This window comes from Microchirus variegatus (assembly GCF_963457635.1).
Source record: "Microchirus variegatus genome assembly, chromosome: 21".
Taxonomy (NCBI): Eukaryota; Metazoa; Chordata; class Actinopteri; order Pleuronectiformes; family Soleidae; genus Microchirus; species Microchirus variegatus.
In genome coordinates, this window is record NC_139822.1 from 9,939,735 (window position 1) to 9,957,230 (window position 17,496).

Consider the following 17,496-nt stretch of genomic DNA (forward strand, 5'->3'; position numbering starts at 1 on the left):
CTACTTCAGAGTGAAGCTAACAGTAGCTACACACGTGAACACGAGTGTTGTCTTCTTCAGAGTGAAGCTAACAGTAGCTACACGCCTAAACACGAGTGTTGGCTACTTCAGAGTGAAGCTAACAGTAGCTACACGCATAAACATGAGTGTTGGCTACTTCAGAGTGAAGCTAACAGTAGCTACACACATAAACATGAGTGTCAGCTTCTTCAGAGTGAAGCTAACAATAGCTACACACGTAAACATGAGTGTCAGCTTCTTCAGAGTGAAGCTAACAATAGCTACACACGTAAACATGAGTGTCGGCTTTTTCAGGGTGAAGCTAACAGTAGCAACATGCGTAAACATGATTGTTAGCTTCTTCAGAGTGAAGTTATTGTAGCTACACACAAACAAGAGTGTTAGCTTCTTCAGAGTGAAGCTAACAGTAGCTGCACACGTAAACATGAGTGTTAGCTTCTTCATAGTGAAGCTAACAGTGGCTACATGCATAAACATAAGTGTTAGCTTCTTCTGATTGAAGCTAACAGTAGCTACACACAAACATGAGTGTTAGCTTCTTCACAGTGAAGCTAACAGTAGCTGCACACGTAAACATGAGACACAATTTTCAAAAGGACGAAGATGCTTTGATGTTTTTCTGTACATTCTCATACTCTCAGATTATTTTTGTTTATTTGTTTTCCTCGTAGCTTCAGTTTACTTGAGTTCATGTGTGGTTTGTGGACGTGCAGCAGAGGAGCGCAGTCTCTTCTCTCTGTTATAAGATGGAGTATCTTCTCCTGCAAAGCCCCTGCAGGAGGAGGAGGAGGAGGAGGAGGAGGAGGAGGAGGAAGAGGACACCGTAGCGTCTTCAGACTATAAATAGCAGGGATTGGGGTTAACGGTGAGGGAGGAGGGTTTTGGGGGTTTGGTTTGACGTCATTTTGGCGAAGTGTTCCCACACAGCCAGCTCAAATCCTCCTCCTCTTCGTCCTCTGCTTCCTCCCTTCTCTCTGCCCTCTTACCCTCATTATCTGCTTCTCTTCCACTCTCTCCTTCTTCTATCTCTCAACGCTGGATTTGAGTTTGTTTTGTCGCACTGCTTCATCACGGGGAAGTTTTCAGTCAGACTCTGACTCAGCGGTTTCTCGTCAGTCTGTCTGTCAGAGACCAACCGTAGACCAACAGCACAGAATAATTATGGGGGGGAAAAAGCTAATGATGTGGGCAAAAATAGGGCAAAAAATCAACCAAACCCCATAGAGAAAATCAGTGATTTTATCTCACGGGGACACAGGAACTGCTGATCCTCTGCTGCCTCGTGTGATCACTTTGTGTTACTAAATATAATTTGAAATGAAGAATTTTGAAAGCCAAATTTTACAAAATAAGACATTTGAACTTGGTGATGGAGGCAGCAGTGGATCAACGACTCCTGTGAGCTCCTGTGTGCTGTGACGTTACAATCCCTGGTTTTCTCTATGAGGTTTGGTGTGGTGAATTTCAGGATAGTTTAAAAAGTGTGACGACACACGACGTTCATGTTTGTTTTCTGTCTCCAGTCACCTGGATAATCATCACCTGTGGGACCCAAACGAGTTTGCAGTTTCCTGCTTCAGGATCATCATGTACTCCATACAGGTAAACTGACTGTTAGCCCCGCCCCTTTAGCCTCTGTCTCTCTGAATGAATGAATTATTCGTGTGACTCCTCCCCTTCCTGTAGGCCCAGCACTCCCACCACGTCATCCAGCAGGTCCTCAATCACCTGGACAACCACAAAAAGACCACGCCGCGGGTCAGAGCCGGCATCGTCCAGGTTCTGCTGGAGACGGTGGCCATCGCCGCCAAAGGCTCCGTGGGTGAGTTTTTAAAAACAACAACAACAACAACGAAGAACAAACAATCACTTCTGTGTCGTCTGGAGAAAGTTCTGACACATGTCCTCAGTCAGTCACCTGTCCAAAGAACCATTGGGCGGGACTTCAGAGTGAAGCTAACAGTAGCAACACGTAAACATGAGTGTTAGCTTCTACTCTTGATATGATGTGATGTGTTTATCTGTTGTAGAAAAATTGTTTCATTTTCTTTCGTAAATTTCTTTTATGATTTTGTGTGTTTTATCGCCTCCGTCTGGGGAAATAAAGGAATGACACACGAGTGTAAAAAAAGTGACACGTTCACGTTTGAAAGTGAAAGCCCGACCCCTGCTAACCTGTGGCTCGGTACAGTATCATCATCATCATCATCATCATCATCGTGGTCACGTTTCCCCTGAAGCTCAGTGTTTGTGACTTGCTGAGACGCTCGACTTCAACGTGCTGACCACGAGTTAAATAAACGTATAAATGTTTATGTAAAAAAACAACGTAAAACATTTAAAAAGAAAACAGTTTTCCTGCTCAAACTGCAGAACATTGACGTAAATAATGGGATTAAATGTGATCTCGACGTTTAGGGGTCGATGTTTTAGACGCACGTTGACGTCCGGCAATCAAGCGTGAAAACCCGTTTGAACGTAAACAAACCCGGAGTGAGCAGAAAAAACAAAAACACCTGAGCGACGAAACATGTTTACGTCACCTGGTTTACGAAGTGTAAACAGAGAGTAAACAAGTGTACGATGAACAGGTGTTTGTGTTTCTCAATACCTGAGCGTTAGTCACATTTGGTCTTTAGCATTGTTTTAGCCCACTATTAGTTTAAACTAAATGTTAGCAGTGTTGTCGCTAACTGTTAGCAACACAGAGTATCTTTAGCAACTTTGATGCTAAGTGCTGGTGATGTAATGGAATGTTAGCAAAGATGTAGCTGAGCGTTAGCGACACTGCTGATGTTGGCGGTGTAGTAGCTGAAATGTTAGCAGTGAAAATGATTGTTAGCATTGTTAAAGCTCAGTGTTCCTGAAGTAACAGAATTCCAGTGACATTGTAGCTGAATGACTTAATTTAATGTTAGCAAAGTTGTAGCCTAACTTTTAGTTATGTAATTGAATAGTAATTGATCGTAATTTAAGTTATAGCTTGGTGCTAGCATCACAATTTATTAAGGACTTTGTAGCTTTGTAGGTTAATGAGGTTATTCAGTGTTAGCAACTTTGTGGCTGAGTGTTGGTGACGTAAACTGAATGTTAGCAATGTAGCTGAGCGTTAGCGATGTTGTAGCTGAGCGTTAGCGATGTTGTAGCTGAGCGTTAGCAATGTTGACACGTTGCAACAATAGCGTGATGTTTTGTCACCGAACAGCAGATGAAAATCAATTTCATCTGGAACTGTTTGGTGTAGCTTAGCTTAGGATAGCTAAGGATAGGCAGCATGTTGACGGTGTGTGTGTGTGTGTAGGACCCACCGTGCTGGAGGTCTTCAACACTCTGCTCAAACACCTCAGGATGAGCGTGGACTTTGAGCTCGGCGACGGCTCCAGGAGAAACTCCAGCACCAGCGCCTCGTCCACCCGCGGCAAAGAGAGCGAGGAGCGGATCGTCCAGAACGCCATCATCCAGACCATCGGTACCGCGCACGCTCACTTCCTGTGTCATCATCAACACATCAGACAAATACTTGTACATGTTAGGTAAGACGTTTGGTCTCTTCTGTCGTTTCCTCGCTCCTCTCCTGCCTCCTGCCTCCTGCCTCCTGCCTCCTGCCTCCTGCCTCCTGCCTCCTGCCTCCTGCCTCCTGCCTCCTGCCTCCTGCCTCCTGCCTCCTGCCTCCTGCCTCCTGCCTCCTGCCTCCTGCCTCCTCAGGATTCTTTGGAGGGAACCTACCTGATTACCAGCGAGCTGAGGTCATGATGTTCATCATGGGTAAAGTTCCTGTGTACGGGACGCCCTGTCACACTCTGGACAATGTCAAGATCGGGTGAGTCCCGTTATTTTTTTTTTATTTTACTTATGTTGTAGCGTTTTCTTCTTTGTGTCGTAGCGTTTTCTTTATGTTGTCGTGTTTTCTTCTTTATGTTGTAGTGTTTACTTTTTTATGTTGTAGCGTTCTCTTCTTTATGTCGTAACGTTTCCTTCTTCATGTTGTAACGTTTTCTTCTTTATGTTGTAGCATTTTCTTCTTTATGTCGTAGTGTTTACTTTTTTATGTTGTAGCGTTCTCTTCTTTATGTTGTAGCGTTTACTTCTTTATGTCGTATCGTTTTCTTCTTCATGTCGTAGCGTTTTCTTTGTCGTAGCGTTTTCTTCTTTGTGTTGTAGTGTTTTCTTCTTTATGTTGTAAAGTTTTCTTCTTTATGTCTTAGTGTTGTAGCGTTTTCTTCTTTATGTTGTAGAGTTTACTTCTTTATGTTGTAGCGTTTTCTTGTTTATGTTGTAGCGTTCTCTTCTTTATGTTGTAGCGTTTACTTCTTTATGTTGTAGCTTTTTCTTCTTTGTCGTAGTGTTTTCTTTTTCATGTCGTAGCGTTTTCTTCATGTTGTAGCGTTTTCTTCTTCATGTCGTAGCGTTTTTTTCTTCATGTCGTAGCGTTTTCTTCTTCATGTCGTAGCGTTTTCTTTATGTTGTAGCGTTTTCTTCTTTGTGTTGTAGCGTTTTCTTCTTTGTATTGTAGCGGTTTCTTCATGTCGTAGCGTTTTCGTCTTTATGTCGTAGCGTTTTCTTCTTTGTGTTGTAGCGTTTTCTTCTTCATGTCGTAGCGTTCTCTTCTTTATGTCGTAGCCTTTTCTTTGTGTTGTAGCGTTTTCTTCTTTATGGTGTAGCGTTTTATGGTGTAGCGTTTTCTTCTTTATGGTGTAGCGTTTACTTCTTTATGTTGTAGCGTTTTCTTCTTTATGGTGTAGTGTTTTCTTCTTTATGTTGTAGCGTTTTTCTTTTTTATGTTGTAGTGTTTTCTTCATGTTGTAGCGTTTTCTTCTTCATGTCGTAACACACACACACACACACTCATCTGTCCTAACTTCACCTCCTGGACGTCCTGCAGTGACTCCAGGTCGTCTTCATGAAAAAAAGTGAGAAGAAAAGAAAAACAAGTTAATCCCTCAGAGCTCAGGGATTCAGGATCAGATAATCCCAAATCAAACAAACACACACCACAGTCTTCTTCTTACTCGCTCTATTTTCCTTTGACTCCAGAGACAATCAGTGATTTTAGGAGTTGTTGATCCACTGCTGCCTCCATCACTAACTTCAAATGTCTTATTCTGTCAAATGTGGCCTTTGAAATCCTTTCTGTTCTCTGTGGACTTTGGTGTGGGAGAGTGAGTGACGTTTGTGTCGTTAAGGCATATTTTGTTTGTTTGTTTGTTCCTCAGACATCAGGGCACCAAGAGGGTCCAGACCATGCTGCTCAGCTCGCTCATCATGGTGAGTCTCGTATCCACGGCAACCACGACAAACTCAAACTCTGAAGAAAAACAACAACATCTTTCTTCTCTGATTTGTGAAGAAATATATAAGTTTGACTTTGAACATTTGAAGTCGCCATGGCGACGCCGCCGTAATTATCTGCTCCACTGAGAAATGTCACTGAGGCGAGGAGACACAGGTGGCGCCGCACCTCCGGCAGTGATGGCACGCACACACACACACACACACACACACGTGAAAAAGACCTTTAAAGATGTGAGGACGAGACAAAATGTCCTCAGTCTGTACGGGTTCAGGTCCCCAATTTGAAAAAAAAACGTCCTTATAAACAGTTCCCAGAGGGTCCTTGAAATCCTTCAAAGTTTTTGAATTTGCACATTTTTGACCCATGTCTTTTTATGGTGGTTTTCAAAAACTTTCAAGGTCCTTGAATTTTTTTTTTACCTAAATTCCAAAGCTTTCAAGGATTTTAAGGAGCTTCCCTCGGTTAGTCAAAATCTTTGAATGGGGGGAAGCCATTGAAAGTAGTTGCCAGAGGGTCCTTGAAATCCTTGAAATCCTTGATAGTTTTTGAATTTACAATTTTTTAAAATCATTATTATTTCTTTTTTTGCACAAAATTCAACCACTTCAACCCTTGACTTTTTAGGGTTCTTTTCAAAAACGTTCAAGGTCCTTGAATACTTTTTTTCCAATTTCAAAAACTTTCAAGGATTTTAAGAAACCTTCCCATGGGTTGGCGAAATCTTTGAAAGTTTGTAAATTTGACAAACAAAAAACAACAACAACCTAGTAGTAGTAAGTAGCTCCCTGAGGGTCCTTGAAATCCTTGAAAGTTTTTGAATTTGCAAAAAAAACATTTACATCAGTACTTTATTGCACAGAATTCAAGCACTTTCAATGACCCATGTCATTTTAGGCTGATTTTAAAAAACTTTCAAGGTCCTTGAATTTTCTTTTTTTTACAAATTCAAAAACTTTCAAGGGATTTTAAGGAGGCTTGTTATGGTCCTCAAAATCTCAAAAAAAAAAACCTTAAAAGTAGCTCCCCGTGTGTCCTTGAAATCCTTGAAAGTTTTTGAATTTGCTATTTTTTGTTTACTTACGTACTTTACATTACTTCTTTCTTGCAAAAAAATTCAAGCACTTTCAATGACCCATGTCTTCACGCCTGAGATACATTTGTGTGTCCGGCTTTTCCCCGGGGACACGGCGATGTCCTGAGTTCCGCTGTCCTGTGAATGCAGCAGCATGAGTGACTGGTCCAGTCCACAGCGCCCCCAGCTGTTCACACCTATCATTAACACCTGGTCGGGGAGAAAAGGTCGATGTTTGGACAGTTTCAGCGGAGTGTGAACGTGACCTTTACACCGTCCTGATGCTGTGTTTCTCACATCTGTGGATTAATCACATCAGCGCGACCATCACCCTCCCTCTCACCCTCTCACCCCCTCACCCCCTCCCCCTCCTCTTACCTCAGGTGACCTCCGGCTTCAAGTCCAAGTCCATGGCGGCGGCGTTGCCTCCTCCCTTCCTGGACCCGCTCTTCTCCATCTCTCTGATGGAGGACGGCGAGCTGAGGCAGCTGGTGCTGGAGATGCTGCACAACATCATCGATCGCCACGACAACCGTGCCAAGCTGCGAGGCATCAGGTACGACTCGTTCAGACAGAGCTGACTGTGCCGTGAGCGCCCCCTGCTGCTGAGAACCAGCCCAAAAAAAACCAAAACTTGTTATTTAGACAGGAAGGTTTATTGACATAAATTGATTGTTTTGTTTGTTTTTTCCAGGATTATTCCAAATGTTGCCGCGTTGAAGATTAAACGAGAGAAGATTTCCAAACAGGACGTGGCGTTCATGAAGAAGGTAGAAAAAGAAATCCACTTCACTCTTCAACTTAAAGGCACATTTCAAAGAGTATTAAGTGATTCAAGTCTATATATATTCACACTGTATCGGTGGTCATTGAATGCAACATATAATTTATCTAGGACTCCACCCATAAACTTCCTCTTTTAACATTTTCTGAAATCCTAGGAAGTTTTTGAATTTGCAAATTTTATCAACGTTACTTCACACAATTCAGGGCCTTGAATATTTTTTCCCAAATTCCAAGACTTTCAAGGACTTTAAGGAGGCTTCACATGGGTCGTCAAAATCTTTGAAAGTGTGTACATTTGAAAAAAAAAATGTCCTTGAAATCCTTTTTAAAGTTTTGGAATTTGCAATTTTTTTTAATCAACATTACTTCTTTCTTGCACAAAATTCAAGAACTTTCAATGACCCATGCTATTTTAGGGTGATTTTCAAAAACTTTCAAGGGCCTTGAATTTCTTTCCCCACATTCAAAAACTTTCAAGGATTTTAAGGAGGTTTCCCTTGGATCTTCAAAATCTTTTAACGTGTGTATATTTGGGGGGAAAAAAGCCTTTAAAAGTAGCTCCCTGAGGGTCCTTGAAATCCTTGAAAGTTTTGGAATTTGCAATTTTTTTTAATCAACATTACTTCTTTCTTTCACAAATTTCAAGCACTTTCAATGACCTTTGCTTTTTTAGGGTGATTTTCAAAATCTCCAAGGTTCTTCAATGTTTTTCCCCAAATTCAAAAACATTCAATGACTTGAAGGAGGCTTCTCATGGTCATCAAAATCTTTGAAAGTGTGTTAATTTGAGAAAAATAAAGTTCTTAAAAGTAGCCCCCAGAGGGTCCTTGAAATCCTTGAAAGTTTTTGAATTTGCAAAAACCCATTAACGTCGGTACTTTCTTTCACAAAATTCGAGCACTTTCATTGACCCATGTCTTTTTAGGGTGATTTTTAAAAACTTTCAAGGTCCTTGAATTTTTTTCCCCAAATTCAAACACTTTCAAGGATTTTAAGGAAGCTTCCCTTGGGTCATCAAAATCTTTGAAAGTGTGTACATTTGGGGAAAAAAGCCCTTAAAAGTAGCTTATGGAGGGTCCTTGAAATCCTTGAAAGTTTTTGAATTTGCAAAAAACCCATTAACGTCTTTTTAGGGTGATTTTACAAAAACTTTCAAGGGCCTTGAATATTTTTCCCCCAAATTCAAAAACTTTTCTTTTCATTTTCTAATCAAAATTTGCATTTTAATTCCTGTATTTATGATTTTTCTGCGTTCTTTGACATCTTAAAGTCAGCCTGCGTCTTATTTTAAATCTATAAACGCTGTAAAAAGGTTTGCTTTGTCGTATATGAAGATAAAAATGACTTTGTTCAGATTGACCTCAGTGACACAAAGTGACCACACGAGGCAGCAGAGGACCAGCAGCTCCTGTGTCCCTGTGAGCTAAAATCACTGGTTTTCTCTATGGGCTTTGGTGTGGGAGAGTGAGTGGTTTACAAACTTGAGTTCCTTCAGTGAATGACTTCCTGTTTCCTGTTTCCTGTGTCCTCCTGTGTTCAGCACGGTCAGCAGCTGTACCGTCACATCTACCTGGGCTGTAAAGAAGAAGATAACGTCCATAAGAACTTTGAGCTGCTCTTCACCACTCTAGCTGTTCTCACTATAGAGCTGGCTAATGAGGAGGTGGTGATAGACCTCATCAGACTGTCCATCGCCCTGCAGGTCTGAGCGCACACACACACACACACACACACACACACACACACACACACACACGGACAGACACACACACGGACACACACAGATATATATGTGATTTCCAGTCAGTGTTGATCAAATGTTTAAACAGTCAAGATATTTTCTCGTACACTTCACAGTTTCTTTAATGTCTTTGTTTGTTTGTTTGTGTGATTGATTTTTTGTTTGTGTTTGTTCATTTATTTGTGTTTGATTGTGTGTTTGTTTGTGTTTATTTCTTTGTTTGTGTGTCTTTGTTTGTTTGTTTTATTGTGTTTGTTTCTTTGTTCTATTGTGTTTTTGTGTCTGTTTGTGTGTTTGTTTGATTGTGTCTGTTTGTGTGTGTCTTTGATTGTGTGTTTGTTTGTTTCTTTGTTTTTGTGTGTGTGTGTGTGTGTTTCTTTGTTTGTGTGTTTGTTTGATTGTTTGTGTTTGATTTTTTGTTTGTTTGTGTTTGTTCATTCATTTGTGTGTTTGATTGTGTGTTTGTTTGTGTGTTTGTTTGTGTGTTTATTTCTTTGTTTGTGGGTTTGTTTGTTTGTTTGTTTGTGTGTTTATTTCTTTGTTTTATTGTGTGTTTGTTTCTTTGTTCTATTGTGTGTTTGTGTCCGTTTGTTTGTGTGTTTGTTTGATTGTGTCTGTGTTTGTGTGTGTGTTTGATTGTGTGTTTGTTCCTTTGTTTGTGTGTGTCTGTGTGTGTGTGTGTTTCTTTGTTTGTTTGTGTTTGATTGTGTTTTTGTGGGCGATTGTGTGTTTGATTGTGTGTCTGTGTTGGTGTGTATGATTGTGTGTCTGTGTGTTTGATTATGTTTATTTGTGTGTTTGATTGTTTGATTGTGTGTTTGTTTGCGTGTCTGTTTGTTTGTGTGTCTGTTTGCGTGTCTGTTTGTGTGTGTGATTGTGTGTCTGTTGTGTGTTTTTGTTTGTGTGATTGTGTGTCTGTTTGCATGTCTGTGTGTGTGTCTGTTTGTGTGTCTTTCAGGACATGGCTCTAGCTAACGATGAGAACATGCCGATGTTTATCCGTTGTGGCGTCATGGCGCTGGTGGCGGCGTATCTTAACTTCCTGAGTCAGATGATCGCGAACCCGCCGTTCTGTCAACACGTCAGCAAGGTTAGCCCCGCCCACGTCGCCCTCCCACTTAGGCCACACCCACCACTGCAGTCACACCCACTGGTTTTTGTGTCCAGGTGATCGAGCTGAGGAACATGGACGCTCCGTATCTGCTGCCAGAACACGTCTTCAGAGACAAGTGTCCGTGAGTGACATCGTTTAAAACATCTCTAAAAACATCGTTAAAAACATCGTTAAAAACATCGTTAAAAACATCGTTAAAAACATCGTAAAATGATAGCATCGCTCCATCGGACGATGACTGAAAGAAATCTTTCCCGACTGAATCTGCTGGACGATGTGCTTTGTTTTAACGATTTTTTTTGTAGTTTTTGAGTTTGTCGTAAAACAAAATATCGTCATGATTTTCAAAGTAAAATGATTGAAAATATTTTAAAATCTCTGCAGAATTCACTTCACATTAAAGTTAAAATCAAGTTGATTTGATTTTGATTTCATCTCATTTGTGTTCAGAGAAAATAAATCAACATTTATCTGTTCTTTCTCCTCCTCTCTTCCTTCCTCCTCCGATCTTCCTATATTCCTCCTCTCCTCCTCTTCCTCCTCTCCTCCCCACTCCCTCCTCTCCTCCTCTCTTCCTATATTCCTCCTCTCCTCCACTCCTCCTCTCTTCTCCTCCTCTCTTTCTATTTTCCTCCTCTCTTCTCCTCCTCTCCTCTCTTCCTACTCACCTCTCTTCTCCTCCTCTCTTCCTATATTCCTCCTCTCCTCTCCTCCTCTCCTCCTCTCCTCCTCCTCCTCTCCTCCCCTCTCCTCTTCTCCTCCTCTCTTCCTCTCCTCGCTTCCTATATTCCTCCTCTCTCCTCCTCTTCTCTCTCCTCTCCTCACCTCTCCTCTCCTCCTCTTCTCTCTGCTCTCCTCTCCTCCTCTCTCCTCAGTCTTCCAGAGTCTCTGGACAAAGACGATCGTCTTCTTTACTTCCAGACGTTGGACATGTCCGAGTGTCTCTCAGGACCAGGATATAACTCAGAGAGACTTTCTGTCCCGTACGTCCCTCAGGTCACAGGTACGACGCCCTGAGGTCACGTGACCCTGACCCGAGGTCAACTTAGTGTCATGTTTTGTCGTGAGTGGGTTTTCCGCTGACTCGTGGTCTTGGTGTTTTCTCTTCAGTTCTTTACACCGTAGGAAAAATCCTGCACAGGTGCAAACAGAAGTCCAGAGGTAACACGTGTTAGCGTAGCTCGTAGCCATGGAAACACGTTAGCCTTTGTCCAAAGTGTCCTCTCCTTTAGTCCAGCTGTAGTCCGTGATCTGTGCTAGATTATTCCAGGATTATTCCAGGATTATTCCAGGATTATTCCAGGATTATTCCAGGATTATTCCAGGATTATTCCAGTGTAAATCGTGGTTTAATCGTGTCTTTAACTGTTTTATTTGCTTTGCTTTGGGACGCGTGACGGTGAGTACACCAAGTGTTTGACCACGCCCACCATGAATATTGTAGTAGTTTTGTGTCGTCATGTTTTTTATGTTCATGTTTAGGTGAAAAAAAAACATGGTGGTTTGGTGTCGCGTGGTTCAGCTCACTCTCCCACACCAAAGTCACTCACTCTCCCTGCACCAAAGTCACTCACTCTCCCACACCAAATTCACTCACTCTCCCACACCAAATTCACTCACTCTCCCTGCACCAAAGTCACTCACTCTCCCACACCAAAGTCACTCACTCTCCCGCACCAAAGTCACTCACCTTCCCACACCAAAGTCACTCACCTTCCCACACCAAAGTCACTCACCTTCCCACACCAAAGTCACTCACTCTCCCACACCAAAGTCACTCACTCTCCCAGCACCAAAGTCACTCACTCTCCCAGCACCAAAGTCACTCACTCTCCCACACCAAAGTCACTCACTCTCCCACACCAAATTCACTCATTCTCCCACACCAAATTCACTCACTCTCCCACACCAAAGTCACTCACTCTCCCTGCACCAAATTCACTCACTCTCCCACACCAAAGTCACTCACTCTCCCTGCACCAAATTCACTCACTCTCCCACACCAAAGTCACTCACTCTCCCACACCAAAGTCACTCACTCTCCCTGCACCAAAGTCACTCACTCTCCCACACCAAAGTCACTCACTCTCCCGCACCAAATTCACTCACCTTCCCACACCAAAGTCACTCACCTTCCCACACCAAAGTCACTCACTCTCCCACACCAAAGTCACTCACTCTCCCAGCACCAAAGTCACTCACTCTCCCAGCACCAAAGTCACTCACTCTCCCACACCAAATTCACTCACTCTCCCACACCAAAGTCACTCACTCTCCCTGCACCAAATTCACTCACTCTCCCACACCAAAGTCACTCACTCTCCCTGCACCAAATTCACTCACTCTCCCTGCACCAAAGTCACTCACTCTCCCACACCAAAGTCACTCACTCTCCCTGCACCAAAGTCACTCACTCTCACACACCAAAGTCACTCAAACTGTCCCTGATTTGTCCCAAACTGTCCAGACCTCAGTCAGAACTGTCCTCTTCTGACCAAAACGGTCCACAAATGTCCTTCTCTGTGACAAAACCTGTGAGGACAGGACTTTTTGTGCTGCCGCCCCCTGCTGGAGGACAAAAGTGTCTCACGTCCTTGTGTCCACACCTGCAGATGAAGACCGTTTGACCCGGAGGAAGAGCTACGTGGACACCATCTCCCTGCAGGTGGACATCATGTCCAACAACCTTCCAGACAAGGTCAGTCCACATGCTATGCAAATACATCAGCGTGCATTTGCATAGATTTGCATATTTACTGTCGCTCGTTCTTGTCACGTTTTCAGACGCAGCTCGCTGAGGAAATCACGTTTGAGACGCTGAAGAAGGCCATCGGTGAGATCACGCAAACACGCACACATTTAGATCAAGCTAAGCTAAACGTGAAGACGGCTGAAAACTCAACGCGGTCGTCGTGACGACAGTCGTCCAGTCGTCCTCTGCTGTTGACGCTAAACACTGAATGTCCAGGTTTGACATCAAATTCAAGGACTTTCCAGGACCAATTTCCTCAAATTCAAGGACCTGAATGTGCTGAAACAGCTTAAGACGGGAGGACACCTCGTCAGAGCCACTTCCACTAAATTCAAGCACTTTCAATGACCCTCCTCTATTCAATTCAAACTTTCAAGGATTTTAAGGACAGATAAGTCTCCTTAAAATCCTTGAAAGTTTGTGAATTTGAAAAAAAGTCAAGGCCCTTGAGAGGTTTTGAAAATCATCAGATTATTTATGTCCATTTTCAAAAACTTTCAAGGATTTTTTCACTACCCATCGGAAAAAACTTTCAAGGGCTTGGAATCTTTTTTTTTTTTTTTTTTTTGTCAAATTTAAAAAGCCTCCTTGAAAGTTTGTGAATTAAAAAAAAAAAAATTCAAGGCCCTGGAAAGTTTTTGAAAATCAACCTAAAAATACATGGGTCATTGAAAGTGCTTGGATTTCAACATCCCACAGGTGTCGTGCCTCATGTCCTCATGTCTGTCCTCATGTCCTCATGTCTGTCCTCATGTCCTCATGTCTGTCCTCATGTCCTCATGTCTGTCCTCATGTCTGTCCTCATGTCTGTCCTCAGATACGACCGGTCTGGAGGAGCAGGAGCGAGAGAAGAGACGTCAGGTGATGGAGAAGTTCCAGAAAGCTCCGTTTGAAGAGATCGCAGCTCACTGCGAGTCCAAGGTCAGAAGAAGAAGAATCTAAACATGTCCTCGTCACAGAGAGGACGTCTGTCCTCGTCACACAGAGGACGTCCATGTCTTTCTCACACTGTGTTTGTTGTTGTTGTTGTTTTCTCAGGCGAACATGTTGCACGACCGCCTCGCTCAGATCTTTGAGCTCACAATACGGTGAGTTTGACATCGACATCACTGCTGTCCACAAATGTTCTGTCCACAAATGTTCAAAACTGTCCACAAATGTCCCAGAACCTTCTAACTGTCCTTGTCTGTCCTCGTCTAACTCAAACTGCTTAGAAATGTTTCTCGTGACAAAACAAAACAAAACATCGGAACTCTTTTCCCGATTTTCTTCTCTGACTTTGACTCCGCCCCCTCCACAGGCCGCCGCCCAGTCCCTCCGGAGTCGTCTCCATCTCAGCGGGACACACCCAGCACCAGTCTGTCCCCATCTACGAGATGAAGTTTCCAGACCTGTGCGTCTACTGAACAACAACAACACACAACAACAACACAAACAACAACAACAACACAAACACAGTGAAAACAGCTGAAACCTAAATATCCAGTTCAGAGAAGACGTCCAAAACTGTCCAGAATTGTCCCAGATCCTCAGAAATTGTCCATAAGTCAAACCTGAAAAAACCCTTAGCGTAAACCAGACTAACCGTCTGGACGTCAAACCATCGACTGAACCTTTTGTCCCGACTCGTTTCCCTGAAACACAAACCGGCCGGTTTTCTCTGACTTCTCGCGGTCGAATCGAAACTTCGTACATTTCACTCGAGTGGAAACCAGATCCAGGTTTTAGACGCGGAAGCAGAAGAATGAGTTCTCACGTTTAAAAAAAAAAAAAAATCGTAAGCAGAAACAGTTTACGAAGAAGCTTGTTTGTAACGTTTGTCATCGTTAACTTTTCTCTTGACGAGGAATAAATGTTTTGTTTTTGTTCTTAAAGTCGTGAAGAAAACGCCTGGTTTTTCGTGTTTTGCGAACTCTCTGCGAACTTTTCACTCGAGGTCAAATCTGCGTCAAGTTTAAAAAAAAAAATATTCCCCCCATCGTCCAGCAGAGGGCGTCGCGAGCGGCGACGTGAATCCATTAAAAAATGTATGTAAAGTTTTCTTTACGTGAAAATTTTCTCCTTAGGGAAAAGTCACGACACCAGAGCGCTGCGGGGGGAACGTTACAAACAAATCGGCCAACTCGCCTGTTAGCTTAGCCGTTAGCTTCAGCCGAGTGTTTGAAAGAAACCGGGTAACAATCATTTAAAGTTTCATTATCGGATATCCAATCGCAGCGTAGTTCAGAAAGGGAGGCCGCCCCCTACTGGTGGTTCTTCTTAACGCCCCCTACAGTGAAAGCATCGCTGTTACAGCATCGCTAACAAAGAAAGAAACCTAAAAAAAAAAAAGAGACGGACAAAAAGAACGCAATAAAAAAAAAAACGTGTCAATGTGGGCGGAGCCTGAAAACGTCTTTGATTACGTTTTGCAATAAAATGCCGTAGTTACGACTTTTGCCAATGTAGTTTGTAGACGTGTGGAGTCTTTGCTACGTTATTTATCTTCAACGTACGAAATATCTTCCGCCGCGCGTTGCCGTCGTCGTCGTCGTCGTCTGCTTTGAACACAAACTGTTGACGTGAAATCGGTGTCGACGTTGTGTTTTTCTTTGACGCTGCATGACGTTTAACCGCGAGCTGTCGTTGCCTCAATGAATGCTGGGAACGTTTCATCCACGCGACTCTTTCTTTCAAATAAATCGGTGAACAAATGTCGCATTTTCTTTTTTTTTTTAAAGAGATCAAATCTGATTTAACCGTGGCTGAATTCACACGATCACTTCCTCGAAACATGAATGTGTCGTTAGCGCAGTTTATTATATCGTATATTTTTGTACACGTGTCGTTAAATTGTTGCCTGGTAGAGATTTTTAGACGCCGGGAGAAGAAGAAACGTTGTTTCGTTTATTTACCATAAAGTCGACGGTTCAGGGTTTTAGCGCAGATGTGCAGCGCGTTTGTCGCATTGGGAAAAATATTTACTTGATTTTTTTTATAGATATATATACATAGATATATATAAAATGCATTATAAGCGTAATGAATGTCAAATCTTTTGTCGGATTATGTGAATTAAAAAAACGCGATAATTTAGTTTGTAGATGTTTGAAGTTGCAGCTTTGGTTCGGACCGAAACGCGACTTTTCACCAGCATAAAAGCTCCTCCCACTTTTCATCACAGCAAAAGTCGTTATCCGTGGGGGGGGGGGGCGGGGTTACGCAAAAGTCTGATAAAATCAGCTGCTAAAGTATTTAAATGTGTAATACACTGAGGCGACACTAGTGTCGCATTTGAGTCCGTGTTTTATTACAAATCGATATGTAAATATGCGACAAAATGACACAATCGTCAAATAAATTCGTAAAAAGTCACCTTCAGTTTTCAACGTACGGTCACCGTCGCGACTCAACCTGCGTGTTTTTGCGCAGCTCGTTGCTAAATCCGTTTATTGTTGCGTTCAGTCGGAATTCGGAAACATTCACGCGCAGTACGTCCTGACTTCCACTTTCAGGAAAATTAAGCTAACTGATCGTGAATCAAGTCATTCATATGCAGCGTTTCCGACAGTAACTAGCTATATTCACGTAAATAAACGCGTTTCTCGCATCTTACGTATTGGAACCTTTCAAGAATTGAAAAGTTTCACGCAAATGTTACGTTAGTTTGCGACTTAGCGCTGAATCTTAGCTGCAACTTCTGTCTCGCGTTTATATTAAAGTAAAAAACGATCAAGTTTATATTTGTAGGTTTAACGCGATAAATCGTATAAGTTAGCGCTAAAGGTGTTACAATCAAACGCCGAGAAGTTCCTTCACAATAAAATACCACGCGTTTGCACTTTGATCTCTGCGTCCTGGTACGAAAGCAAAAATGTTTCCGTCTTTAAGAGTTTTGTGAAATGTTTTTGCGTCAAATAATAATTTTGTGAAACTGTAAAAAAAAAAAAAGAGAGAAAAAAAAAGTTCGTCTCGATCAGTGATTGAAGAAAAAAATCTTTTCAATATTAAAATAATCGTTGATTTTCAAACAAAAAATAAAATCAGATTTTTCTTCACTTTTCACGATGAACTTTTTTTTTTACTTAAAAACAAAAAACTGTTTTTTTATGCTGACGATTGTTTGTGTTTCAGCGTCGGTTTTCGCACAGTGACAAAATTCTCATGTTTCAACGCACGGATGATTTTAACCACTAGGTGGTGCCGAGGCTCGGCTCCACCCACAGTTTCAGACGATGTGTTCACAGTTTTTTTCTCGTTTGTCGCCGCTTCTTTATTTTTAGTTTCGTACATAAACTCTTTTTAGGTTGCGTTGATTCGTATATACAACATTAAAAATATTCAACATTTCACATTTTAACATCGTAAACAATAATAATAAAAAGTATTCCGTTTTCATTCATTCGGAAAATTATTTCGATGTTAAACTGCGGAAAAAAAAAATTTCTGGAACCACATTGTGGGCGGAGCCTCAGCACTTTAGTGATTTTATCGTAAATTGTGCTTCAAGATGAATGTTGAAAAAAAGTATAATAAAATATTTCTATTCAATATCTTCTTCTTCTTCTTGTCACTTGTTTTTTTACAGTACACGATGACACATTTTTTTTACAAAATGATTTTTTTTTACAATGTTTTCAGTTTTTAATAAAGTATAACAATTTTCTTTCGAAAACAATTTACACAAAGTTTTTACTGAACAAAATTTGACACAAAAAGTCATAGTGTAGTATGTCAT

The 17,496-nt window shown here is 41.8% G+C and overlaps 1 protein-coding gene across 1 annotated transcript in view; it reads left to right on the forward strand.

Annotated features, from left to right (window-relative positions):
• The window catches only part of efr3a (EFR3 homolog A), a 37,637-nt gene extending 21,686 nt beyond the window's left edge, over positions 1–15,951 (forward strand). The window contains exons 8-23 of the mRNA XM_083908244.1: positions 1,545–1,623; positions 1,708–1,843; positions 3,323–3,490; positions 3,727–3,841; positions 5,235–5,286; positions 6,770–6,942; positions 7,081–7,156; positions 8,713–8,874; positions 9,872–10,003; positions 10,081–10,148; positions 10,903–11,030; positions 12,640–12,725; positions 12,812–12,860; positions 13,597–13,700; positions 13,818–13,867; positions 14,080–15,951. Of these exons, the coding sequence (XP_083764370.1) occupies positions 1,545–1,623; positions 1,708–1,843; positions 3,323–3,490; positions 3,727–3,841; positions 5,235–5,286; positions 6,770–6,942; positions 7,081–7,156; positions 8,713–8,874; positions 9,872–10,003; positions 10,081–10,148; positions 10,903–11,030; positions 12,640–12,725; positions 12,812–12,860; positions 13,597–13,700; positions 13,818–13,867; positions 14,080–14,185 (1,684 nt within the window). The 3' untranslated portion in view covers positions 14,186–15,951. The remainder of the gene's footprint in view (positions 1–1,544; positions 1,624–1,707; positions 1,844–3,322; positions 3,491–3,726; positions 3,842–5,234; positions 5,287–6,769; positions 6,943–7,080; positions 7,157–8,712; positions 8,875–9,871; positions 10,004–10,080; positions 10,149–10,902; positions 11,031–12,639; positions 12,726–12,811; positions 12,861–13,596; positions 13,701–13,817; positions 13,868–14,079) is intronic.
• Positions 15,952–17,496: the final 1,545 nt, after the last annotated feature.